Source organism: Anabas testudineus, chromosome 12, assembly GCF_900324465.2.
Source record: "Anabas testudineus chromosome 12, fAnaTes1.2, whole genome shotgun sequence".
Lineage (NCBI taxonomy): Eukaryota > Metazoa > Chordata > Actinopteri > Anabantiformes > Anabantidae > Anabas > Anabas testudineus.
This window is the reverse complement of record NC_046621.1, coordinates 1071139-1097427: the sequence shown is the minus strand read 5'-3', so window position 1 is coordinate 1097427 and position 26289 is coordinate 1071139. Positions and strand designations below refer to the sequence as shown.

Here is a 26289-nt window from a genome sequence, read left to right as displayed (position 1 = left end):
CTCTGTGGATGAATGGTGTCTCCAAAGCGAGGCGGCTCTCCCGAACCTTCCCTACCATCCCAGTAACTCGGCTTCATATCTCTCTGCAGCAGTGACGGCCCCTTCCTAAATGACCCAGTCTCCTGGCAACCAGGCACCAATCAGCACGCAGGATCTCTGTCTGTAGTAACCACAGTGTGGGGTGTGACCAATCCCACACACAGCCAGGTAACACATGACTCGGTACCCAGGGATATTTTTGTATAACCACACAAAACCAGAAACAACAGAAGAAGATAAAAAGCTTGTTCTCATTGCAGACTGAAAAACCAAGGCTCATCATTTTCAATTTACCTCCAAGTGGCTGAAATCTATATTTTTGTAAAAGCAGTGTATGAAATGAACATTACATACAGTATTAAATTATAAATTACAACAGTTTGACAGAGGCTGAAACCTGTGGTGAAGAACCTGCAGAGAATTATCAGCTGGATTTACAGTGAGTTTAGTGAGTTTGGAGTCGATGACTGAATCGTGAAGTCAGACACCAGATGCTGGATTTCTTCCCTGGTGGTTCTGTGCCAGGTCTTCACTGCAGCTGTCAGTGATATGAATCAAGTATTAAAACTGACAAGTGTAATGTGATAAAAATAGCTGGAATTCCTGCACAGTTAATGCAACATTTTCAACCAAACTTTTATACTAAAGCTGGTGGTGGACACGTGGTGGCGTCCAGAGCCAAGACGTAGAAAACATGTAATTCAAAAATTCTATTTATCAAAAGTAACGTTACCCAAAAACACGGGGAACCATCTGAACAATATCAGCAAACGAGAAGTGTCACTAGTAACCAAGACCGAAACCATGATCTTCACCATTCTTCAGAGTCATGATACAACATTTCAGCTCCCAGCCTGCTGGAGACGTCCCACCTCTCTCACAGTGAGGGCTCCTGCATATATTACTCCCCAAAATTCAAGGCTTTAGTTCAGAAATGAGAAGTTTATTGTTGTAAAACAAGACCTGCTGCTGCTGGTGTTTGAGTTACAGCAGAGGAAACCAAATGAGTCCATAGATCGCCTGCTGTAGTCCAGTGTTTTCAGGTACCTTCATGCAGCTCATTTAGTGTTTGTCTGACAAGCTGAAAGGTTTATTGGAAAAGATGAGATTTAAAGTAGAATCATGTTGTACTTTCTAGTTTGTGGTATGTTTTCTTGCTGAAAGTCGGAGTAAGACGTTGTGAAGTCTCACTCTGAGGTGGGAGAGTTTTTAAATTAGTAATTGGATCCTTCTTCCGTTGGTTGGCTGTGGGGTGTTGTACGGCTGTGTGGAGACGAACTGCACACGACGAGCAGGATGATCAGGTCGAGGCTGTTTGTAGCTGACCAGTTGCAGCTGCTGCATTTTTAGATGCTACAGCACTTTCTTACTAATTCCTCTGGGATTCTGCTGAGAACAGAGGAGCCGGCGTTAATTTGGCTCGAAAGCTCTTTTCTCTTTTGTTTTCACGTCTTTTTGTCTCAGCTTGTCGATGTCGGACTTAATCGACCTTTGATGATTTGTTTTCTCTGATGTAGCTCAATCTGCTCGTTGTCTAATCCCAGTATTTCTTCTTTTTCTTCTTATTTGCTTCGTCTTACAGCTATTTAACATTTGATCTGCTGCAGGAAATGGCAGATTAATCTATTAGTCACTCCCACACTTCACTGTAATGAGGAGTGAGCTGCTTAGAGAGAGAGAGAGAGAGAGAGAGAGAGAGAGAGAGGTGTCTCACGTTAAGAAAAGTTTCTTTTAGCCTACTTAATAAGTATTAATATGAACTTCACATTCTTTGTTCAGGACACTCTAATTTATTTATTGGTTTGCAGATTATAAAATATGTTAATCGATATTTACAGAACAGAAGAAGACCCAGTGCAGCGATGGCTCCATTGGTTGAAGTGGTTGCCCATCGAGTCAGTGACTCCATCTCTGACATCCAGAATAAAAGTAGCTGTGGGATAAACTAAAAGAGTGCAGCTTTAACTTTTCCACTTTATGCTATTTTGAATATTATAGTGTTTTGTTTTTTTATCATTGTTTCCTGAATTAAACTTTACTTTTGTAAAGTTTACTACTTGTACTTTTCTGTTGTCTTTAGTTTTTACTTTCAAAGATTTTCCTGTTTTTTTCAGGAAACCTCTGGAGAATTATTCTGAAATGTTGGTGAAAGTCATGTAGAATAAAATATTATGTGTTACCGTGTCCACATCAGTCAGACTTTTGAATGGGTTCGATTCCACACTATGAGGTCTGAGGATAACTTTTAGCTTGGTTAGTCATAGTTTAACTTTCAGTGTGACTCTTGGGGGTTCATGTTTCGTCTTTCTTTGCTGATCTCCCACCAGCGTCTCTCTAATTGACTATTTATCACTTCATGGTATTTATGACTGTTCACTGTGATAACACCTTTCTCTCTCTCTGTGTCCCACGTAGATGTTTGGTGCACCCATGGGTCCGGGTGAGAGCTCCGGCGGTCACATGATGCCCGGTGGAAGCCCTGGTATGGGAGCAGGCATGAGCTCTCAGTTCATGGCCCAGCAGTCGTACGGAGACGCCGTGTCTAAAGGCTACGGCCAGCCAGTCATGTACGGACGTCCCAGCGCTGCGTACAACCCGGGCTCAGCCTACGGAGGAAGGTACACTTTCTGTTTACTCTACGTCAGCTTTTACTTTCAGTTTGACTGAGATTGACTTAAATTGACTTAAATGTGCAGTACAGTATCACATATTATATATATGTTATATTATATGAGCTCATATTATTCTCATGGCCTCTTTTGTCTGTTTGTCTGTTTTATAGTGGTGCTGCAGAGTCCACTCAGTGTTTATCACACGTCTCACATTTCATTCACCAAAAGTTGTTTAAATTAATCTGAATCCATCGTCCAGCACAGATAAAATAAAAACAGTCCAGAAGGGCTGAACTAGAGTATCCATACTCTACCACGCATGTTCATAGGGGGTTAGCTTTAGGGCCTCAAGCCCACGTTAGTCAGAGGAGCCCCGTAACAATAATTCATCCTCTGGTGCCTTAGCTGTTTTTTCTTCAACTCTCTTGATGTATAAGAGAAGAAGCGCCTTCTTCACCTTCCTCTGTGTTTGAGCTCCTAACTTTGAGACTCTATCAGTAAAAATAAATTAAAGCTGACAGTTCATTTCTTTTCTAGTCAGCTGTGGTGAGACGGAGCTGAGACAACAGAAATACCTGTGGACATAACTGTAAACATGTAAACACTTTTTTTCTTCCTGTACTTTGATGTATTATGTGTCTAGAACTATAAATGAACATGCAGCACTGTTGTTTATTCCGTGCTGCTGCTGTGAGGTTCTGCTCTCACCCACCGCTCTGACTCAGGAACCTGACAAAACCTCACACACTCATACGCTCAGTTCACTCGGTTCGCCCCCCACTCATCTCTCCGTCTTCCCTCTCCCTCCAGTTACTCTGGTAACGGCGGAGGTGCCGGCCTGGGCGTTCGTCCTCCTTCGGACTTTACTCAGGCTGCTGCCGCTGCTGTTGCTGCCGCCGCTGCCACAGCAACTGCCACTGCTACGGCAACTGTTGCAGCAATACAGGAAAAACAGAACCACGAGCTGAGCTATGGACAGGTAAACGTCTCACCTGTTGTACTGAGGTGCTTGTTCACAGGCTCACAACTTAATTTCACCTGACATTTACACTGGCAACATGTTTTGTTCTGACACATTTAAAAGCTAGTTCTTCAATAATGGGAATTTGCTGAAGTTTCATTATATTGGGACCAGGTTAATGGTGGGTGGTCTAATAAAAGCTACTTTTCTTTATAGAAATCAAGAAGTGGTTCCTTTTCCTGGGAGTTTGACTCATAAATCGGTTTTCAGGACCATTTGTTTTGCTGTTGTGATGATGCACAGACTGATGACACATGCTTCTTATTAACAGCCGAGAATTCACATCATTTGACGCTGCTCTCTCATGCCAGACTGTTTACACTGTAGACTCCTGTTTTACATAACGAGAGAGAAGCGTGTCATGATTTCTGTTGGATAAAAACACCTCAAATGAAAAGTAACACAAGCTGCACAACTACAATAGACTTCTACATATTTACTTTTTCTTCTTCCTAGTTGTTGACGTAAACCAGATGTAAACTCTTTCTTACCGTCACTGCCACCTCGACGTCTTTGTTTTTACTCCTGCTGTCGTACTTCCTGTTCCCTCCCAGATGGGTGGACCATCCCCTTACAGCACCCAGTTCCTGTCTCATTCGGGCCCCCGTGGCCCTCCTGGGATGAACCCTGGTGGGATGATCCCTTCCAGGCCTGGACCTCCACCTTCTTCTGGAGGACTATGTCCTCACCCCACCCAGAACCAGAAGATGCCCCAGCATGGAGGATATCCAAGTGGACAGCAAGGGCTCAAGAGGCCTTACCATTCAGAGGTCAGTGAAGTCAGGTTTGACTCGTTGGTTCCCAAAAACCAACACCAACGACATCCTTGTTTATATTGAACAGTTCATCTGAGCTCAGTTGTAACACTATAAAACATCTGTGAATAAACCTTTTCATAAACGGTGCAGTCCCACTGTTCATTACTCAACATTAAAGCAGGTGTATTGTAGTGCAGTAAACAACAGTGTCATCAGCATAACGATGAACACATCCGTCCACTTCTATTGTAACCTGCCGGACGGATTAGTTCATTTATCAGGTTCCTGTTTTATTGAATAAAGGAATCATTATGTTTAGTTTTACACTACCTCACTACCATCAGTGGAATCACTTTGATTAAATCTTTACAGTTTCTGATTGTTCTCCTCTAAATGTAAGAATTTCTGCATCAGACTAGTGGCATCGCACATTTCCAGGTTCTGAATGTGGGTCACTGTTCAGTGGAACGGTACAGCTACAACACTTCACACACACTCCAGCTGCCGTACCTGAAGCAGCTCAGTAACTGTTCCTCTCTGTCCCTTCCAGGCTTTTCCAGTGCACCAGTACAGCTCGGGTGGAATGTCGGGGTACCCTAACCCTCCTCTGCAGTATCCTACTGGTCCACAGCAGCGATGTGCCCCCTCACCCTCCTACTCCTCTGGTCGAATGCCTCTAATGGGACAGTACAGTTCTGGATCACTGAACCCAGCACAGTTCCCTTCTGGAGCTGGTCAGCCGAATCCCCTACAGTACTATAAGGTAATGAACCCACTGATTCTAACAGATTAAATCAAACGGCATAAAAAGTTTAATATTTGTTCTAAACACACAACGTAAGCTGCAAAACTAGGTTAAACTCCTTTTTAGTTTTGTTAATTGAAGTGATGCATTTGCTTTAAAAAGTGTAATAATTAACTAAAGATTTATTCTTTAAACTTTAAACAAAACTTACTGTACAAATTTCTTCACAGTAAAATCAGCTACAGAGGAAATAAAAAAATAACTCAACAACAAACTTAAATGTCATTATACAAATTTAATGAATAAAATGTTTTTTTCTCATAAAAATAAAATAACAATAAAATAAACCTGCTTCTTGTTCCTGTTTTTCAGTCGGAGCCATTCAATGGTCAGGGAAACTTGTCATCAGGAGGAGCAGGAGGATACAATGCCTTCACACAGGCTGCAGTGAGCGGGGTAAGTCAGGTATGCACCCACACTGTCTCTTTATTAAAAAAACAAATTCAGTTTGAAAATAATATCCTGGAATACTGCGTATTTGTAGCTGCTTTGAATTTTCTCCAGACATTTTTGTGATAAAACATCTGGTAAATAACTAAATGTAGACGTTTTCTTTCTCTTTACAGTTGTTTTCAGTCTCGTTGTCGTTCTTCTCTTTTACATTTTGGTTATTTGGAATCTTTGTAATAATTTTCTGTCTCTCTTTGTAGTTGTTTCTAGTAGTTTAGTGTCTCTTTGAAGGAGTTACTAGTGTCCAATTCTTTATAGTTCTTTTTTGTGTCTCTGTCTTTAGACTGGTGTTCTGTTTGATTCATATCTGATCTTCATACTTTCAAACATCAACACAAAAAGATCAGATCAAACCACCAAATTCCAAGTTGAGTGTTAAGACTTGAGTTGAACTTCTAAACACTCTTGATCCTCATCACCGTCTCTCAGCCAGGTCGGGGTGGAGTGATGCCCGGATATCCCAGCTCACCGATGGGAGGGAATCCCACCCCTCCAATGACACCGGGCACCTCCATACCTCCCTACCTGTCCCCTGGCCAGGACACAAAACCCCCCTACCTTCCACTGGACACCAAACCCAACATCCACGCCCAGCAGCCCTCTACAGGTGAGACAGTCATCTCACTCCTTTACAGTTTGTGGTGAGATGGTTTCTTAAACTCCACGTCATCAAGAAGCATCACCTGCTGTGACTGTCGTCTTCTGCAGCTTCTCATGTAAATCATCGTGGATCATTTGATTTATTAGTGTCCAACGTCCTGCAGCCTGAAGTTAAGAGTCTGATGAAACTTGATGGAATATTGATCTGAACAAACCTCAGTGAGGAAAAGTCTATGAAGACGATACTGAAGTGTTGCATGAGGACAAACGTCTTCTTCAAAATCTCATTACTGTCACGAGGGAATTGGTGGATATACAGTGACCAGGTTACTACAGTGGATGTTAATGTCTGATCTCTAATGGATTTTCTTTTCTCTACCAAACAAATCTAAAGAGAGCTGAACTGGAAACAGACAGTGTCCTTTACACATTTGTCTTTGTGTATCCACAGCATCTAATAAGGAAACGGTACCAACAGAGTCACCATGTAGTTCTTTGTATTTACTGTTGAGTGACTAATGTTTGAGTTTCTGTAGTGAACAGATGAGGGTGCGACGCTCAGATGGTTATTTATTTAAATCAGAAAGACATTTTTTCATTCAGGACCACAGTGATTCTCTGTTTTTTCACTCGAGACTGAGTTAAAGAACTGGGTTAACTGGGTCCCTCTCCTCTTAAAGGTAACCCCAGTGACGACCTGCGTCTGACGTTCCCGGTCCGAGATGGTGTCGTGTTGGAGCCGTTCAGACTGGAGCACAACCTGGCCGTCAGTAACCACGCCTTCCAGCTGAGAGACTCGGTCTACAAAACACTCATGATGAGGTAGGAGGAGCTGCATTAGATCTATTTTGTGTTGTACGTATGTCAGATATAGGAAAGCTACGTATACATGCAGATAAAACCTTGATTTGATGATTAAATAATTAATTAATTAAAAAAGATGAACACATCAGTAATACTCTATCTTATTTTACTGTTAGTGTTGCTCCTGGGTGTTTTTCTGTATCGTTGATGCTGATGTTTGCACTCACATCTGTCTGTCATCACTAATTAGAAAAGCTGCTGTTTTCATTAAAGCCTTGAAAAGACTAAAGACCTGTTGCACTTTTTCAGGAGCGGAGTGAAACAAATCGCTGTTTATTATTAGTTGGATTCTATCGAGTTGTATTAAATTAATTTAACGATCTAGAACACCTCACGATACTGGGCAGCAAATCATGAACGTTTGTGTCGTGGTTTCGGCCTCAGTTTCAGAACTGTCACACCCCTACTTCTTCATGTTATTAAGAGAAGGTTGATTCTATTTTCAAACCATTACTTCACTTATTCAGAACTTCACAACATACACAGTCTTTGTGCTGAGTCAGAATCTGGACATTGTGTTTAAGATAATCTTCCTTAATGTTATACTAGTGAACAGATGGGTGGAGAAACAGGATGTTTGCAGGACACAAGGTGGTCGCTGATTGATAAGTAGAAAACTATTTGACTTTCACTTTCACCAGATCTCAACTTGGATACCTAGGGAAGATTTAGTGTTAGACAACGCTCTACGCCACCGTCAGTGAGGGAATGTCTGTTGGAAGAATGATGGAGTCCAACGACTTGTGGATTCAGTGCCAATGTGCACTGAAGCCGTTTTGCTGACACCTGTCGGCCCAACATTTTACTAAACACTTCATGTTGCCTTTTCTGTTTTTTCTCTCCTGCAGCACGAAATATACAATTAGAGACGATGTTAAACTGTCTTCTCTTTACATTTAATGCACTGCACTGAAAACATTGGATTAAATGTCTGTAAATCACCTGAAACTATAAACGTGTATCCATCATTTGAAATACTGCAGTCATGATGGATATTTAATGGTACAGAGAGCACGACTGTAGCTGTTGCCTCTTTATAGCCTCATCTGCGACATAACACTTGGCTGCAGTGTGGATTCAGAGCACGACGACTTCTGTCTCTGTCTCTTCCTTTAAAAGGAGGAAAAGCACATAAGGAATGTTTGGTAACCCCACCCTGTCTGTTTCCCTGACGGCTGTGCTGCATCTCCCCCTGCAGACCTGACCTGGAGCTGCAGCTCAAGTGTTACCACCACGAGGACCGACAGATGAACACTAACTGGCCTGCCTCTGTACAAGTAAGCATATCATTTGGATTGATTGTGCCAGTCGTGGCCTTTGTTTGTCTTTGTTTTACTTGTTTTTGTGTTGCATTTAATCACCTCCATCTTGTGAAGCTTTCATATCTGATATTTAAGTGCTGAAATAATGGCCCAGGTTTCCTAGAAGCAGCTGCTGGTGAAATGATGAAGACATGTTGTCAGTGTTTAGGTGTTTTACCTTTATATGCATGTGCTTAATTTGAACGTTTACCTGTGTAAACTGACATTTTCACATTTTTAAAGTTCTTCTCAGTATGAAGTCTGTAAAGAAACAGTTGTTCTGACATTTAAATCACAGTGATGATTGTTTGCAGATACATGAGATAAATTAATGGAACGAGCTGTGTAAAGATCGGTACTGTGCGTAATGACAGCTGAAGATTTATCAAATGTATGTAATCCGAGTTTCCTCTTTTTCAGGTTAGTGTCAACGCAACTCCTTTGTCCATAGAACGAGGTGACAACAAAACCTCGCACAAGCCGTTGTACCTTAAGCAGGTGTGCCAACCAGGTCGCAACACAGTGCAGATCACTGTAACAGCCTGCTGCTGTGTAAGTAGCCATGAAACCACACTCACTTCAGTTTGTGCAAAGAAACACATCTGTTCATGTTTAACTGATCCCTGCCTCCCCCAGTCCCACCTGTTTGTGCTGCAGCTGGTCCACCGGCCGTCTGTCCGCTCCGTCCTGCAGGGTCTGATGAAGAAGAGGCTGCTGCCGGCCGAACACTGCATCACGAAGAGTGAGTTAAAGTTCAGCTCACCTGAATAATGGTGGGATTTCTTAAAACGTTGTTTTATTTCAAACAATCTGCTTATTACGATGTCGTAACATAGCTGTTAATTATATTTCCTCTGTTTCCTAAATCCTCAAACTTTCTGATCATTTTTAGGTTTGAATGAAAATATCACAAATGTTAGATGTTTGTATACAAAAGTCTTTTTGTAGTCGTCCGTCCATACGATGTTTTTGTGAAGATGATTTCCTTTAAATTAGTTCCAGAATATGTGTTCGTACAGACGTGTGTGTGTGTGTGTGTGTGTGTATAAACGATAACACCACTGGTTAGTGGAGGTAAACAACCACCAGGCTTTAATTCTATTCGTCTTCTCTTTTGTTTCAGTAAAGAGAAATTTCAGTAGCGGCACCATCCCCGGGACCCCCGGGTTGAACGGAGAGGACGGTGTAGAGCAGACGGCAATCAAAGTCTCTCTGAAGTGTCCGATCACGTTCAGACGAATCCAGCTGCCGGCTAGAGGCCATGACTGCAGACACATACAGGTGAGATATCGCACATGCAGACACGTACACATCTGTACGTCCAAGTTCTCTCACGTGTTTTTCTTTATTTTGTAGTGTTTCGATCTGGAGTCTTATTTGCAACTGAATTGTGAAAGAGGAACCTGGAGGTGTCCTGTGTGCAAGTATGTATATGAAAAGTCAGAATCAAACCCACTCTCCTCTGCACAGTTTTACCAGCAGTTTGTTCCTGTCGTTCACAGTAAAACAGCGTTGCTAGAGGGGCTAGAGGTTGACCAGTACATGCTCGGTATTCTTGTCTACATCCAGAAGTAAGTTCTGTATGTGCAGATTTACTTAGAAAAATCATCTCCTGCCGTTTGATGGCCACTGAATTTTCCTCGTGATTAAATCCCTCAGCTCTGACTACGAGGAGATCACCATAGACCCTCTGTGTGGTTGGAGGCCGGTACCCGTCAAACCAGACCTGCACATAAAGGAGGAGCCCGATGGCCCCGTCCTGAAACGCTGCCGCACCGTCAGCCCCAGTCACATGGTCCTGCCCAATGTGATGGAAATGATCGCCGCTCTTGGCCCGGCATCATCTCCGTACCAGAGTCTGACAGCAGGAGGCAGAAACACCCCCGACTACAACAGACCAGGTGGGTGTCGCACATTAACATGGATGAATTATGTCTTGTGACCTGTTTTGGCTCTTCCTCCTTCAGTCAGTAGTTCCTTTGTTTCACTGCTGAGTAGTTTTCACCAACAGTTGAGTCGATCTGCTTATGAGCAGCAGGTGTGTGAAGTGACGGGTGCAGACAGAGAAACCATCACCGTGTCACCGTCTTAAAAGACAGGACTCCATCAGCAGAGAAAAGTCTTTTACAAGATGTCACACAGACACTGAAAATGATTTTTTGTTCCCTCAACTTGGTAAAAACACGTTTTCACACAGTTAAAAAGCAACTACTACTTTGTCGCCTTAGCTGGAAGCGTTTTCTCATGCAGCACTGATCACTGTTACACAACAGAAAACAAACGTGCACACTGACCTGTTTAATGTTCTGACTGGACGTGATATTTGTTTTGTTTCGCTCCTGCAGGGAACCAGGAATTCTCCAGCCAAACAGGATACACGGACTTCCCCAACACTCCTGGAACCCCAACACTAGCAGAGTACGCTGGACCGCCACCTCCACTCCCCTATCAGGCCGACCAGGTTAGACTTTAAAAAAGCACACACCCCTCAACTCCCCTTTACTTAATATTTTTAAACTATCAATAGATTAAAGTCGTTTTTCTTTTCACTTTAAACTGTGTAAAAAGATAAACTGTGGTCTTTTACTAATTATTCTAAAAGTTAAAACGATTAAAGATCATCCACAAACAGTAAATATCAAACCAAACAAAGAGCTTTCAGTGTAATGAAGCGCTTTTCACACAGAGCACATCTATTTGTGCTCAGTTGAGTGAGAGAACGTTGTGTAAATACAGTAGTTTTTATCCGGTGTTACATGTTTGAGTGTACGCAGCACCAGCACATAAAACCAATTCAATTAAATTCAATTAGTTTATTTAAAAATCACAATCTCAAGGCACTGGACAGGGGGAGGGCGCTGACTCTGACTGAAGGTGACTGAAGCTGATTGGCACCTCCGTCTATTTGATGCAACACTGACTGTCTCTTTCTTCTGGCTTGTGAGTCCAGTTGAGAGCCTTTAACTGAACCTGAAGCAGACAGCCCTGACTGAAAATCATTTCGCTCACACACAGTCCTGAGCCACTAAACTGTCGCACACAGCTGCTCGGCCGTCTGCCGTCTGTAGGAGGAACAAAGTGTCTGTCCTCTTCTGCTGTCGCACACTTCTGATGTTCAGCCTCTTAAGAAAATACTTGTGCAAAGTGAAACTTTGGTGAATTTAATGTGAAACAGTGTCGTAATCACGAAACTCGTCCTCTTATTGCTGTAAAATAAAGTTTCCTGCTTTGTTTTCGTGTCTCACTTTGTCTCTGTCAGACGCCTCATTCTGGACGAATCGAACACTCCCATAACATCCTGCAGCAGCACGGTTCAGGTGTTCATGGTACCCAGAGTCTCGGCAGCGCCGGCAGTCCTCTGCCACCGAGGAACAACAACTCCCAGAATTCCCGGCTGCAGAGCGAAGGCTCCTTTGGTCTTGGAGGCCTGGGAGCACCTGGAGGTGAAGGAGCCGATCATGCACTAGATGTGAGTGGAGATCTGTTGATGTTGTAACAACGAAGAAACAACAGGACCATTTTTTAATAAACTGATAAAGGATGTCTTTATATCAAACAAAGATAAATGTTATTAATATAGATACTTAATGTGTTACAAATAAAATGAACCTAAACTTTCAAAGGCATTAAAATTCAAAGTCACATCATCGTTTTACTAAAATATTCTGAACATTTACATTTAAATGTTTTGTGCTGAATCATCTTCTTTAAGGTCTTTAGGTCCAGTTTAGACCAGGTGAACTATATCTGCAGGTGGATTTACTGAAACAAGCCTCTGAGTGAATCCCGTGCCCGACGAGCCCCCGTATGTTGGAACCTGCTGCTTCTTTACAGTTGGACTAAAACTGTTTGTCGTTTTCCTTTTCTGTCCTGAAGCTTCTTCCTGAGCTGACCAACCCAGACGAGCTGCTGTCCTACCTGGGTCCTCCTGACCTTCCCAACAACAGCAGTGATGACCTGCTGTCTCTGTTTGAGAACAACTGATGATCTTATTGTTGTCACACTAGTCACCTTCCAGTGCAGCCTCTGCTTCTGCGTTTGCCGTAGTCCAACCTGCATCGTTGAGGATGGCGCCCACTACGTGTATGTGTGTGCGTGTGTGATGGCGAGTGTGTGTGTTTGTTTCAGTATCTTTGTCATTTTGAAGTATCCTGCTGTACTTTGAAGTCCGTTCAGTGCAGTGTAGAGGAAAAGGAAGGAACAGTCTCCACGTGTCCGTCACGAGTGTGAAGAATAGGACAGCAGTCGGGTGGTGACTGCGCAGACCAGCATTTGACAGTAGAGCACAAATCACAGGCTGAAGGATGTGGACTTATAGATGTATTAGTCCTGGGGAAGGACAATAGAAGCTGGTGGACGAGTTAATACAGTGGTTCCCAAACTTCACTTATATACACACACTTTGATCTTAATTTTAATAATTATAAAACATGGAGACAAACTTTACCACAGACAGAAGAAAAACTCTGGACTTTGTTGTCTTTAGTTTTATTCCCGTGATGTCTGGAAAAGTCAGGTTGGCTTTTTTCCTGTTGTATAAGAAATGCTTCCGACCTCTTCACTACACTTGTAAATCTGATTTGCAATAGAAGTAAATGGTTTTATACGTTTGTCCTGATCTGCTGCTCACTAATGTTCCTTGAACAGGTGTGTGCTTTTCTAAACTATGTCCAGTCAGGTTCTAGACTCTACTAAAGAAGAATTAAAGGATGCACCTGGCCACAATGTGGAGCCACATTAAGAAGCAGGAATCTGTGATACTATAAATATCATAGATACAATTTAATATAGTGCAATATACTGTAAAACTCTCATTGACCAAAGTTTCCACCAGTTTGGGAACCACTGCATTAAAGGAAACATCTGGAGTTGGTCTGTGTTTTTCTTATCATCAAGAAATCACTTGAAAACACCAAAACCATCGTCTTCAGCTTCTCTCTAATCTCTGTGGCTCTCTGCTCCAATGATTTCTATTAAAAATGTAAAAAAACCAAACAAACCCAATGTACTTACAGTTGTGTAAGTACATTACTATTTTTAAATAGAGAGTAAATGTTTTTTAAAGAACAGGAGGAAATAAAGCATCTGTTGGACTATTTTCAATAGCGGTGGATTAATCCACATTTGGTCTTAGTATTTGTGTGATGGTGACTGAGTCAGAATGATCAGTCTGGATCATACATGTCTTTGATGATCATACAACAATGGAGCTCAATGACACAGGTGAATATGAGATATAAGGGCTTAATCCCCACAAATTGTGGTAGTAGAAGACATTCAGTGTTGTTTGGGTCTTTTCTTGACAGGTGTTAACGATAAGGACAATTCAGAAAATCACCAGACTTATCTTTGATAATACATAAAGATGATGTAAGATAAGGGCAGTTAAAGAGGTCAACAAAAGGTGTTTGATTCTCTGTCCTGATGGAGTAAGTTAAAAAAGAAGAGGTCCTCCTCGCACGGAGAATAAAGACAAAATAAAAGCTTCCCCTAAAAGGCCGGGTCCAGATGTACAATAGACATTTTAAATACATGAAGTTGGGAGAGTGTCATCATATCACTGACATCCTTCAACACTGTGAAATATATAAAAGCTCTCACCTTTACCCCCTCTTGGTTTTTTTTTTAAGCATACTGTGTGTCGTGGCATTTTCCGCCATTCGAAAGTTATTTGTATGTTTTTAAATCGTCTGACATGTATAACCCCTTAAGACGCGGGTTTATCTACTGTATAATCAGCTGTTTTCATTAGAGAACGTGTGTGTTTCAAATGAATTGTTAATCATGGTAATTTAAATGTTATTAGTTGGATAATGGATCATCACTGGCACTGTATACATACTGTATGTTGAAAAGATTATGAAGCTGTTGTAGAAATGTGAGATTATTCATACATACTTGTTGCATGTATGACAGAACATGGACAGTCAGCTGACACTGAGTGATGCAGTTAAAGATACAAAGGTTAAAATTATTCTTATTACCACTTTTTAAAGCTGACAGTTTTTCTATGACTCGTTTTCCTCTGTGGTCCAATGTCGCCTTAACGAGGCATAAAAAACAACGTTCAATTTGAGCAACTGAAGCAATGTAATGTTATATTTGAAATATTTAACTGCAAATTTGAAAGAAAAAAGTTTTTTTTAAATATGTAAACTATTCCACATATTTTGTAAGACATTGTAATTGCCATTATTTTCTATTTATTTTTTAATCATAAGCATCATTGTACCTACAGTTAATTTGTCCCTTTTCTCAAACTCCAAATCAGAATTAAAAATCACTTTATTTGACAGAAAGACTTTGTTATGAAGTTGATTAGTGTGGAAGTCATTTTGTAATAGTTTGACTTTACAGTTAGTGAACTCTAATTTAAAGGGGTCATTTTATGCTCCTCTAGTTCTGATGTTACATGTGTACTTCTGTGAAGGACGGTGCTGTAGTTAAGCCCACAGGACGACTTCCACAGTCTGACTAATCAGAGCGGAGTGGACCTTCTTAGTGTCGTCCAGAGGACCTGTTGCAGAAAGAGGCTTTATAACATGTGTTTACACGTTCTAAACCTTCAAAAGCATCGAATCTTGTTCCTGTGGAGCCTCAGAATAAAATATAAACTCTAAATTAAGCAGAATATGGGCCCTTGATGGTGATATTTAAGTATGTATTAGCTGATTATATTTTGGTTTAAGAATCTATATCTACAGATAAACTGTCCAAATTTAGTTGAAGTGGTAAAAGTACATGTGTAAATGTATTTATTTAAAGGATTATTTTATATCTAAAAAGATTCTATTCAGCACATCTTATATTTCCTAAAAGATCTTTTTATGCATGTGTTTATTCTGTTTATTCCTTTTTTCTGTTTTGGATAATCGCACCTGGAAACTCGGGTGCTTTTATTTTGCTAATTTACTCTGTAGAAACTCGTCTCTTCCGCCCGATCGGGTTGCCGTGGAGACATCCAACCAACTGACAGTGCGTCACATCACACCCCGCCCTCCTTCATTCCTATTGGTCCAGCCGGGAGCCCTTAAGGAGAGCCGGGACTCGATTGGTCGTTGGTAGCGTGTACGTCACCGGTGCGCGCAGCCATATAAATAGAGCCACAGCGACGTGACGCGTTGTCACAAATTGATTCCGGAGTGTTTGGAGCACTTGGCTGATGATGGGGAACCCCCGGGTGTTCTTCGACATCACTGTAGACGGAGCCAACGCTGGCAGGATCCTAATGGAGGTGAGATCCGCTTCTCACTGTTTGTGGCTTCTCTTATTTTATATTGAGGTTTTAACATTTTCATGTGTTTAAAAGCTCTTTGGCTTCTTAACGACGGGTTCGTGTCGCACTTAAACCCATTTCAGTGCATTCTGGCAGATTTTCTTATATTTTATCTTGTATATTATATTTATACTGGATTAATATAGATGCGAGCAAATAACTGAGGCGCAGCTCCTCCAGCATGGATCAGTGCTGGGATGGAAACGCCCAACAGCAGCAGCAGCAGCAGCAGCAGCAGCAGCAGCAGCAGCAGCACTTCTAGTAGATGCAGCAGCAGCAGCAGCAGCAGCAGCAGCAGCACTTCTAGTAGATGCAGCAGCAGCAGCAGCAGCAGCACTTCTAGTAGATGAAGCAGCAGCAGCAGCAGCAGCACTTCTAGTAGATGAAGCTGCAGCAGCAGCAGCAGCAGCAGCAGCAGCAGCAGCACTTCCAGTAGATGCAGCAGCAGCAGCAGCAGCAGCAGCAGCAGCACTTCTAGTAGATGAAGCAGCAGCAGCAGCAGCAGCACTTCTAGTAGATGAAGCAGCAGCAGCAGCAGCAGCACTTCTAGTAGATGAAGCAGCAGCAGCAGCAGCAGCACTTCTAGTAGATGAAGCAGCAGCAGCACTTCTAGTAGATGAAGCTGCAGCAGCAGCAGCAGCAGCAGCAGCACTTCTAGTAGATGAAGCTGCAGTTTTAATGGGCACGTCAGGCTGGAAAATCACTGGGGATGCAGCTCATCTCATGTTTTCTCAGATGAACCCAATTAGAGTAGAACCATCTTATTATGCTGATGAGTTGAAATCCACATTTCAAGATAAATGTCAAACGATCTGATTCCACTTCTTAAATAGGAGGATTTGTTGCTTTTCCCTTTAAACATATGATCATTGACTTCATCTTTTGGTTTTGTGCTGTTTGTTGGAGAAACAACATTTTAACAGGTCATGTTGGGATTTAGGAAATTGCAGTGCACAATATTTAATTTCATAATGTAGTAATGCAGTAGTAAAATTTGTAAAGGAAAACTAAGCACAGAAATAAAACTAGAAGCTGCACAAGAACAATTGCACAGTGTAGTACATGTAATTATATTATATTGGTTAGTTAGAATCAATGGAAGCAGTAGTAGACAAATGTTTATGCTTTAGACCTGAAGCTTTGTTTTATAAGCTCACATAAAAATGACAAAAAATATATATATTGACTAAATGAAAGAAAGAAATTGGTAAATAACTTTACAATACAGTTAAAATGTATGATGGATATAAATGTGTCACTTTGGGCTCCATAACTCTCTGTCTGGACGTTTTGTGTGTCGGACTGTGAAACAGTGCTGCTGCTGTCGAATGGTCACTTACTGTGTGTAAATCTGTGTTTTGCAGCTCCGTGCTGACGTGGTCCCAAAGACTGCAGGTAGGTGAGACAGAAATGAGAGAGAACAGCCTGGATAAAAGTTCACTGCATGACTGCTGCTGCACAGGCAGAAATTTATGTTTGCTCCGGGAAACTATGGCTCCACTTTAATCCTCAGCTGAGAATTTATTCTAAATATGGGTCGAGGCTGTGGGTGACGCATCAAAGGAGCCTGAATAGCCAGTGCCAGAGCTAAACAATCATACAAAGAGGGACGCCACTAGCTGCTAACACTGCTGTGAATAATGAGGAGGAGGAAACCTCTTTGTTTTGCTCACGTCCACCTCGTCACAGGTGTGTACAAGTGGCTGACAGCAACACAGCGGCTGCTCTCCATCCAAGAAAAGCTGCACGATGCATTAGTCACTGTGATTCTGTCCTACATACAGGAACAATTGTTAGTCATATGACCTCATTTCCACTCAGTGGGTGCAGAATAAATGACCTATATGCTTTCAGCAGAGAGAGTTCCGATTTTTCTTGAATTGTCTGTTTGAATATTTAGAATTTTAGCAAAATGACAAAATGTTTTGTGTCTGACTTCTGTAAAACTGCTAAATAATGAGGAGTAGCCTCAGCTCAGAAGTAAAATAATGCTCTGAGCGTTTCTTTCTAAAAGTGTTTTTATTTTACAGAAAACTTTCGCGCTCTCTGCACCGGGGAGAAAGGTTTTGGCTACAAAGGTTCCACGTTTCATCGTATCATCCCAAAATTCATGTGCCAGGTACAGTTAAGGCAAGAAATGAGTCCTGCATGTTTCCTCGTCTTCACAAGTTCAGACTGAACCAGAGCTAAAACCAGCAGATCCACTAATATTCTACAGATATAAGAGCAGAGGTACTTCACAATAAAGGTCAATCAGCTGTGGTTTTGTTGGTACCTCAGTTTTAAAACTAAAGACACTTTTTGAAGTTTACTTGTACGTACGTTTTCTAATGGCTGCTGTTTATTTTTCAGGGTGGAGATTTCACTAACCACAATGGAACTGGAGGCAAATCCATTTATGGAGAGAAGTTTCCTGATGAGAACTTCCAGCTGAAGCACACAGGCATGGGGACGCTGTCCATGGCCAACGCTGGGCCCAACACCAACGGCTCCCAGTTCTTCATCTGCACAGCTTCGACGGACTGGTGAGCGCCACTCAGACGTTATCATTAGAGTTAGAAATCTGTGTTTTAACCGACTCCGATCTGACGTCAGCAGAAACAACAGTTGAGATAAACAAGCAGAGCTCTGATTGAAATGTGCTGTAGAAATCAATCAACCTTTAATAGCAGGGTGCAGCACACGGTGGCACGTCTCCAAAAAAACATTTTCAACTTATTACTACTGAGTAAACCTAATTTCTGAACATTTATTACCAGATTAATGTTTTATAGTTGATTAAAAAGTGGTTTAACAGGCCTGTGCACACAGGTTCAGATGATTTTTATTCAGCGCTTATAGCTACAGATGCTATGGACGTGCAGAAGCTCTATTTTCCACTATCACAGGTATTAATAAACACACCTACCTCCTGTAGATACTGTAAACGTACTCGTACTTCTGGAACCTACTGGTATTAATTAGTTTAATGTTTCATTTGCCTTTGATTCTTATAACTTATTATAAATGAAACATGTCTGACACTAGAATATGATCAAGACTCTAGATGGTAAACAAGTTGAGAGGGTCACCGTTGATTCAGCTGGGAAAAGAGGAGGGCTTAGAGCCCCCAAAGCCCGACCCCTCTGCACACACCTGACTACGATACCTGCAGTGTTTCATGCTACAGGAAGAAAAAAGCTGCATTTTAAATCCAATTCTTTTGAGCAACATATTGTTTCATTAAGGTCCTGTGGATTTACGAGATGTTGGCCTCACATATTAATAAGCTCCTTCTTCTCCAGGCTGAACGGGAAACACGTGGTGTTTGGCAGCGTTGTGGACGGCATCGATGTTGTCAAGGCGATAGAGAAGCAAGGCACAAAGAGCGGCTCTCCGAAGGCCAAGGTCGCCATAGCCGACTGTGGGGAACTAAAATAGTGCAAAACACTGCAGCTGATTTCACTGTGTTCTCAGCTCTGTCGTCTATCAGCCAGTTCATCCTGAGATGGTGCATATCTGCAGTATCAGTAGAAAACAGATCTCCTTTCTCCTCTAACGATGTACGTCTACTGTCTTCATTCATTGTGTAATATTTTGTACCTACTAGTCTGTCCTGTAAGGACACATTTATTAACAAAATACAAATAAAAATGTAAAGAAAGCAACTTGACAGTCTGGCGTTCGGCTTCTTTTATCTCTCAGCTGTTTTTTTACTTATTTCCGTGTATGGTTTCTTTTTTATTATTATTGTAATGGACATATTTTACCACTAGAGGAGGTACTGTGTTATGTAGTTTCCAGAAAATACTACATTGATTCATGAAACTTTGTGTACAGAATAGGAACCGATGTAGTCGGCACCAGCTGAGGGGCCAAGTGGTGGTGGAGCCCCTGGACCGGGAGGCTTCTTATAAAGTCAGTCAACGAAATCACAGATTAACGTGGAAAAAATAAATATTGCACAAAAAACAAGGAACAAAACGACTGTGACCACATACAGACTTAAAATGACCAAATGTACACATAGTTAAAAGTAGAAGAAGTTACTCTAACAGTTCAAGAACATTAAATGTCAGACAATCTTGTACCTCATGAAACTGAAACAGCTGTTTATAGAGCACTTTACCTTAGCGTTCGTCTTCTTGGCTGAGATATTTATTTGCTTTGTACCTCACTTGTTAGTCTGCTAAATAACTAAATGTAGCAGCCGTCGTTAGCTGTGAACGTGAAAAGAAGTGATTTCTGATGATATGTTCAAAAGCTCGAGAAATCTGTAAATGTAAACCTCTGATATTCCATCATTAAATCCATTTAATATAGTTAAAAGCTCTATGACAGCTACAGAATGGGCCTTTAGCTGTCTCTGTCCAGCTTCAACATCTTGATTATCTACTACCAGTTTACTAACTTCTTCTCTTGTTAATACAGAACACAGTGCGACAACTCAGAGAAGTTTTTTTTATTATTTCTGATTAATTACAGAATTTATCAAAACAAACGTATCAATGCTCGGTGTTCACAAGAAAAACAAAAGTCTAAAATCCAACTTGAAATACACTGATTAAGGCATCAACATCTCCTTTGCCAGTTTCTCCATCAAAGAGAGTGATACAAAAATAAATGGAAAAGAATTCAAGTCCTCCTAGAGAAAGGATTCTGTTCGAAAACAAAGATATTAAGAAAATAGAAACAGGAATTGATAAGATTGTACGAACGATCACAGCACAGTAACAGTAAATAGAAAACATACGGCATACAGCGACGGTAACGATCGTAACAATAAAATGATCCGGGGGGAGTTTGGTGATTTACGAGAAGAAAATATAACAACAGATGGAATTTAATTCAATCCAAAACCTGTAACAATTGTCTGCATCTCGTTAACATATAACATCTTTGATGGGTTCTGTGGGTCTGAAGTGGCTCGTTGGGTCGTCTGTTGACATGGACACATTAGGAGACATCTGGTCCCTGGGCACAGACATGTAAACATACCCCACCCCCCAAAGACCAAGACTCACAGAATCAGTTGGTGTCTCTTTGTAGTTTTGTCTCTCTCCATAGTTGTTTTGTGTCTCTTTATAGTGGTTTGGTGTATCTTTGTAGATGTTTAATGTCTCTTTGTAGTTGTTTTATGTTTCTTTGCAGCTTATTTGTGTCTCTTTATAGTTGTTTGGTTTCTCTTTGTAATTTGGTGTCTTTGTAGTTGTTTTTGTGTCTCTTTGCAGCTGCTTCATGTCTCTTTGTAGTTTTGTGTTTCTTTGTAGTTTCATGTCTCTTTGTAGTTGTTTCGTGTCTCTTTGCAGCTGCTTCATGTCTCTTTGTAGTTTTGTGTTTCTTTGTAGTTTCATGTCTCTCTGTAGTTGTTTTGTGTTTCTTTGTAGTTTCGTGTCTCTTTGCAGCTGTTTCATGTCTCTTTGTAGTTTTGTATCTCTTTGTAGCTGTTTCATGTCTCTCTGTAGTTGTTTTGTGTCTCTTTGTAGTTGTTTCGTGTCTCTTTGCAGCTGTTTCATGTCTCTTTGTGTTTCTTTGTAGTCATTTTGGTCATTTTTGTAAGTGTCTCATTTTGGTTGTTTTTGTGATTTTTCTCTCATAATTTTGACTTTAATCAAGTTTCTGACTTTATCTCATAATTTTATCATATTTTTTTTTATCATTTTTTCTCATAATGACAAACTTCTTCTTTCTTCATCGTTCGTTCTTTGTTGTCACGTGTGTTTGTAGTTTTTTTTATTTGTCACTTGTGTTTGTGTTTTACATGTTGTTTTACGTCCGTTTTTGGTAATGCTTCGTCTTTGGTTATTTTATGTCACTTTGTGTCATTGGCAGTGTCTTCTAGCCATTATGTGACACGTTGTGGCTGTTTTATGTCTTTTTTCACTCATTTTAAAGTTTTTTATGTCTCTTTTTTTAGCTGCTTTGTGTCTTTGTGATAAATTACAACTATTTGCAGTATATTTGTGGTTATGTCTCTCTCTGGTCTATTTGATCAATAGAACTCATTGGGCCCCTGAGACTGTGCCCACTGGGCCCATTAAGTGATTTGTCCATGTCTTTTGGCCCAACTAGCCAGTTGTGTGACCTTGTATATGGAATTTAAAACACAATGCTAACAATTTGTCCCTTGAGCTCACAATATGTGTGGTTTGCTGCCTTAACACCATAATCTGACATTATGGGAAATATTTCTAGTGAAGAGTGAGATGAGAAAATCACCATCTCGCTACACATAATGCTAACCAGAGGGTGATTAGCTTAGCTTAGCATAAAGACCGGATGCAGGTCTAATAAGCTTTAGAGACATGAGATGAATAATGATCTTTTCATTGAACTCTCATCAAAAGAGAAAATATTTCCAGAAATGTCCAACTAAACCTCAACGACAGCTTTTTATCACGTCTGTGGTGTTAAAACAGCACGAAGACCACGAGTCACAGAGAAATACGTGTCCACAGTGAAATGTGAGTTAACCGTTACGAACACACACGGGCGTTTGAGAAGCTGCTTTACGTTTCAGCATCGGATCCTCTAGCATGAAAACACAAGCCTCACTTAGACCACGACAACACAGCGGATTCACGTTACAGCACTTCACATTGTCTCTGCTGCTTCCAGGCAGTCTGCAGCTTGTTGCAATGGCACATTTGTGGTTTGGTCTCCCACTGCATGTCTACTCTAAATACTTCTTGTGCTGGCGTATTGAACTTAGAGTACTACTCTGGACAGCTAACAGTCACTGTAAAGTTGAAGTGAGACACCAGACTAGAAGCTCTTTAATAGACCTCCTGGAGCCTGGAGCACCATTCGAACTGGATTCCCAGTGTTTCTCTATGGGGACGGTGTTTTGGTATTAACACCACCTGATGAGGGTATTTTCACTCCTGCTGCAGAAATAATTAGAGCTCAAAATATTTTCCATAAACTCCTTTGATTTAAAACCTTCGTTCCACAGAATTCTTCTTCTCTTTCCAAGAGTTCAGTGTCAAATTGACTTCTGTGTGAAAATCGAGTCGTCTGAATATTTCTGCTAAATACAGGTGTGAAAGTTTCCCACCTCCCCCTCAATGCTCATCCAGTCCGAGTGGGCTCCGGTCTGTAGTCTATTAGAGGAATTTCACATCACTCACAATATATCTGGTAAAATAAAAGTGCGATCATTTGAAAAACACTGGACTGAAACAACACATCCAACGGATTCAACACTTGACTCAAAACAAAGTCATTTAATACTGAATGCTACTAATCACAACGTCGCCACAGATAATAAGAGTACAGAGAGTGACAACACTGTAATACTCAGGCTACATAACTGTGCTGGTTTAGACCTGGGCTACAACTAGAGTGAGAGTTGTTCAGGGCACTTAATGATGCTGAATGTACAGAAGTAAGTCGAGGGAAGACCTGCAAAGACTGAACCTACCGGGGAGAATCGCTGAGAAGGAGTTTTCTTTTTCCACATTAACAAAAACATCAGAGCCAGGTGTGGAAATTTCAGGGCCCCAAACAACAAGAGGCCCCGTAACCCGAACCCTGAGCTGTGTCAGCCCATCTGTTTCTGTACAGATGATCCAGGTCGGCTGATAAGAACACTGCGATTATATATATTAAATTAGAGATTTAAAGTCATTTAGCAATAAAAAAGCCAAACACTCAGTGGCTCCACCTTCTGAAATGTCAGGATTCTTCTAACACTGGAAATGAATATTTGGACTGTTCCTCCATTAAAAGATTTAAATTAAGACACAACTACTGATTTTAGAGTTCATCCTCTGGCACGCTGTGACGCTATTTTGCTCTTTTTTGGTGTTTTTAAACTACAGTTTGTGACGCACCGAGCCAACAGTCGCACATCGGACAGCGTCTCAGCCTAATTCTTCAATACAAATCCAGACTCCTGTCGTCTGGTGGTACAGAGAGTTGCAGACGATGCTACAGTCGCTCTCAGACGCCTCTCGTTCTCTGATGTCAGCTTGGTGCGTCACAGCCTCAAACAGTGAATTGATGAATCAGAAACAGGTCAGTAACTAGGAACCAGTGGTAAAACTGTCACTAACAGTAGGAAAACGTCATCCCACCTGTTTAAAGTTTCGTGGAATGATCTGAAGTCTACTTGTTTTGAATGAAGGGACATTTCCTGCTCATTAGTTTTGGGATTTGTGAAGATTGAACCTCAGTAACGTTCACTGGGGGCTGTTTCTATTTGCTGGATGCACGTGCGTCTCGTCCTCTGGACTAAACAGATGTAATAAAAATGAATGAACTAACATCACCCAAACTGTCTGCTCTGCCCCCCCACAGGCTGTTTGGTCCCATTATGTCCATCAGTGTAACCTGCTGCCTCACCGTGGTGCGTCAGGGACATTTTCAGCTCTGCGGTGACGTTTTGCGGCTCTCTCTCAGGATACCATCCAGGCCGTTGAGCTGACGGAGGAAACCTCGGTTGGGGATGACGCCTCGGTGATCTTTCACTGTTTTGATGGCCTCCACCAGAGTCAGGTTTTGTCTGATCATCAGGTAGGCCAGCACCAGTGTGGCTGAGCGACTCACTCCCACAGTGCAGTGGACCAGCACCTTACCTACACACAGAATCTAAACTCAGATCTGAGCTGATGCACACGGGTTATTGGTATTTCTGTCTGCCGAGAACTTTGAAATGACATCGTATGGGGGCCAAAAAGTGACAAGAGGAATACATTTAATGTAGAGGTGAAAGACAAATTGGACTAACCCAGTAAATACAGCTGGAAACTAGAATAAATGCTGAATGATCAACTGAAGTGCAGTTAGTTCAGGTTTATAATGGCTGATCCACATTCAGAGACTTACCTCCACTTGTGAGGGCTTTGTGGATGAACTCGGCAGCAGGATAAAAGTTGACGCTCATGTCGAAGGTGGGGGAGTCGTGAGCCTCGATGCCGTGATAGGTGATGTTCATCCCTGCGTAATATTCTGCTCCACCGCGCCATTTGCTCTGTGCACAGTTGAGAATGTGCGTAATGCCGAGTCTGGCCAGCTCACGGCGATCGGAGGCGATGTCTCTGCAGACAGAGGTGGTGTTCACATCATTTTCTGAGTACCTGAGAACTACGTGTGCACATGGTGGCTTCAGGAAGTATTCAGACCCATAACTCAGAACATTGTACAAGCTGTTTGTCATAAACCTTTTACTCAAAGTGGACTCCATCTAATCCCTGTCCTGTCATTAGACCTGTTGGTTACTGACATGTTCATCCTACCAGATGGTTCTCACATCTCTTTGCACGGACGGCCCACCTCAGTAATGGTAATAATACCAGTACTCAGATAGAGAGATGGATCTCTGTCATTTGGGATTTGAAAGTAGATCAATGGACAAAATTGGCTTTTGTTTCCTTTTCAAAAGAAAAGAGTGATTTAATGTAGAAATAACTGTATTTATGGATAAGAAACGAACACAGTCTGAAATAAAGTATTAGTTATTATTATAAGTTAGTTAGTAAATGGAAACGTGGTACTGCAGAGATCCTTAAAGTAGATTCATCAAACTGATGAATAGAAATCTAAGTTCTAGTTTAGTTTAAAGAATTCACCAAGCTTTAGGAAATAAATATAATGCAGCCTGTGAACTTCAGGTTCAGGTCCTGGTCGATAATTAGTGATGTGGTCTAAACCCAGTGTGAGTGCAGTCAATGATTCATGGAGTGTGAAAACAAAGGACCAGGTCCTGACAGACTCACTGGTCTCCGATGTAGAGCCGCGGCCACACTTCGTCTGCGTGGTTACAGGCGGTCTTCCCCGTGCACAGGAGCCGCTCCAGCTCGGACACGCTCAGGTTCGTGGAGACCCGGTCCGAGTCTTTTCGGCTTGGAGACCTGGAGCTGCTCCGGGACCGGGAGAACCGGGACATGAACGCCATCTGTGTCCGAAAGAATAAAACAGACTAGAATAAAATAGAAACGACGATGAGAGGAATAAATGCAGCATCTCGTCATCATGAGAACATTGAACACGTCACCTGTAGCTTCAGTGTCTGAGAATCTGAAAGTAAAATGATCAGGAGCAGCCACAGGCTGGATCCTGTGTTCACCTGAGCTCAGTGATGCTGCTCCGCGGCCATGTTGACTCCTTTATCTGCTGCTGAGTGGACGAGATGCTGATGCTGCTGCTTCAGCTTCAGCATCAGCATCAGCATCAGCATCAGCATCACCTCAACAAGTCCTCACGAAAAGCTGCACAAAACTCTGCTGCTGGGAAAAAAATCACCGTTCAAAGCACGAAGAGGCTCCGATTCTCCGATATTTTTATATTTAAGAGTTAATGATGGTGAATATGACGCTGAGGGTTCAGTCACTGGTGGAGTCTGTCTCCACCTGTCGGTTAAAACAGGAAGCTTTATAAAAAATAACTAACAACACCACAGTGGAGACACATTTAAAAGAAGTTTTATGTTGAAAGAGCCACAAACTATAACTCTGAGGTACAAGTGGAACAAAACTGGACTCAACTCACACATTCAGGTTCTAAACAGCATCAAGATCGACACACTGGGAAATCTTAGTGCAGTACTGCTTTTTACACAGAAGTGTGTACTTGTATGTTTTA

General features: G+C 41.6%; 3 protein-coding genes across 11 annotated transcripts in view; 2 read left to right on the top strand and 1 right to left on the bottom strand.

Annotated features, from left to right (window-relative positions):
- Positions 1-15000, top strand: part of zmiz2 (zinc finger, MIZ-type containing 2) — a 28374-nt gene extending 13374 nt beyond the window's left edge. For 2 of the 8 annotated variants that reach the window (XM_026354240.1, XM_026354239.1), the window contains exons 3-20: positions 90-207; positions 2455-2657; positions 3462-3630; positions 4227-4442; positions 4981-5193; positions 5548-5640; positions 6115-6292; positions 6966-7107; positions 8348-8426; positions 8871-9002; positions 9087-9192; positions 9574-9731; positions 9807-9874; positions 9953-10021; positions 10110-10351; positions 10796-10911; positions 11710-11919; positions 12327-14998. In XM_026354240.1, the coding sequence (XP_026210025.1) occupies positions 90-207; positions 2455-2657; positions 3462-3630; positions 4227-4442; positions 4981-5193; positions 5548-5640; positions 6115-6292; positions 6966-7107; positions 8348-8426; positions 8871-9002; positions 9087-9192; positions 9574-9731; positions 9807-9874; positions 9953-10021; positions 10110-10351; positions 10796-10911; positions 11710-11919; positions 12327-12434 (2620 nt within the window). In that variant the 3' untranslated portion in view covers positions 12435-14998. Of the gene's footprint in view, positions 1-89; positions 208-2454; positions 2658-3461; positions 3631-4226; positions 4443-4980; positions 5194-5547; positions 5641-6114; positions 6293-6965; positions 7108-8347; positions 8427-8870; positions 9003-9086; positions 9193-9573; positions 9732-9806; positions 9875-9952; positions 10022-10109; positions 10352-10795; positions 10912-11709; positions 11920-12326 lie in introns of all 8 variants that reach the window. The other 6 variants (XM_026354244.1, XM_026354243.1, XM_026354236.1 and 3 more) reach the window with 5 other exon arrangements.
- Positions 15001-15541: 541 nt separating this feature from the next.
- Positions 15542-19378, top strand: ppiab (peptidylprolyl isomerase Ab (cyclophilin A)). Its single transcript, XM_026356923.2, has 5 exons — positions 15542-15684; positions 17091-17121; positions 17757-17845; positions 18079-18251; positions 19011-19378. The coding sequence occupies exons 1-5, from the start codon at positions 15613-15615 to the stop codon at positions 19144-19146; spliced, it is 501 nt and encodes a 166-aa protein (XP_026212708.1). The 5' UTR covers positions 15542-15612; the 3' UTR covers positions 19147-19378.
- A 2752-nt stretch (positions 19379-22130) lies between these two features.
- On the bottom strand, positions 22131-25864 carry LOC113159149 (dual specificity protein phosphatase 26). Of its 2 annotated transcripts, none has more exons than XM_026355694.1 (4): positions 25775-25864; positions 25425-25603; positions 24535-24746; positions 22131-24284 (listed from the first exon to the last, which is right to left on the bottom strand). In XM_026355694.1, exons 2-4 carry the CDS (start codon positions 25601-25603, stop codon positions 24073-24075), a joined length of 603 nt encoding a protein of 200 aa, XP_026211479.1. In that variant the 5' UTR covers positions 25775-25864; the 3' UTR covers positions 22131-24072. The 2 variants fall into 2 exon arrangements, with proteins under 2 accessions (XP_026211479.1, XP_026211478.1); XM_026355693.1 differs by having other exon boundaries at positions 25703-25833.
- Positions 25865-26289: the final 425 nt, after the last annotated feature.

Bases quoted from the DNA above. Each gene is read 5' to 3' on its own strand.
- ppiab (XM_026356923.2), top strand. From the start codon at position 15,613: ATGATGGGGAACCCCCGGGTGTTCTTCGACATCACTGTAGACGGAGCC. The intron at 17,122-17,756 runs GTAGGTGAGACA...TTTATTTTACAG, and splicing joins CGTGGTCCCAAAGACTGCAG to AAAACTTTCGCGCTCTCTGC. The intron at 17,846-18,078 runs GTACAGTTAAGG...TTTATTTTTCAG, and splicing joins TCCCAAAATTCATGTGCCAG to GGTGGAGATTTCACTAACCA.
- LOC113159149 (XM_026355694.1), bottom strand. From the start codon at position 25,603: ATGGCGTTCATGTCCCGGTTCTCCCGGTCCCGGAGCAGCTCCAGGTCT. The intron at 24,747-25,424 runs GTGAGTCTGTCA...CTCTGTCTGCAG, and splicing joins CGGCTCTACATCGGAGACCA to AGACATCGCCTCCGATCGCC. The intron at 24,285-24,534 runs GTAAGTCTCTGA...TTCTGTGTGTAG, and splicing joins CAAAGCCCTCACAAGTGGAG to GTAAGGTGCTGGTCCACTGC.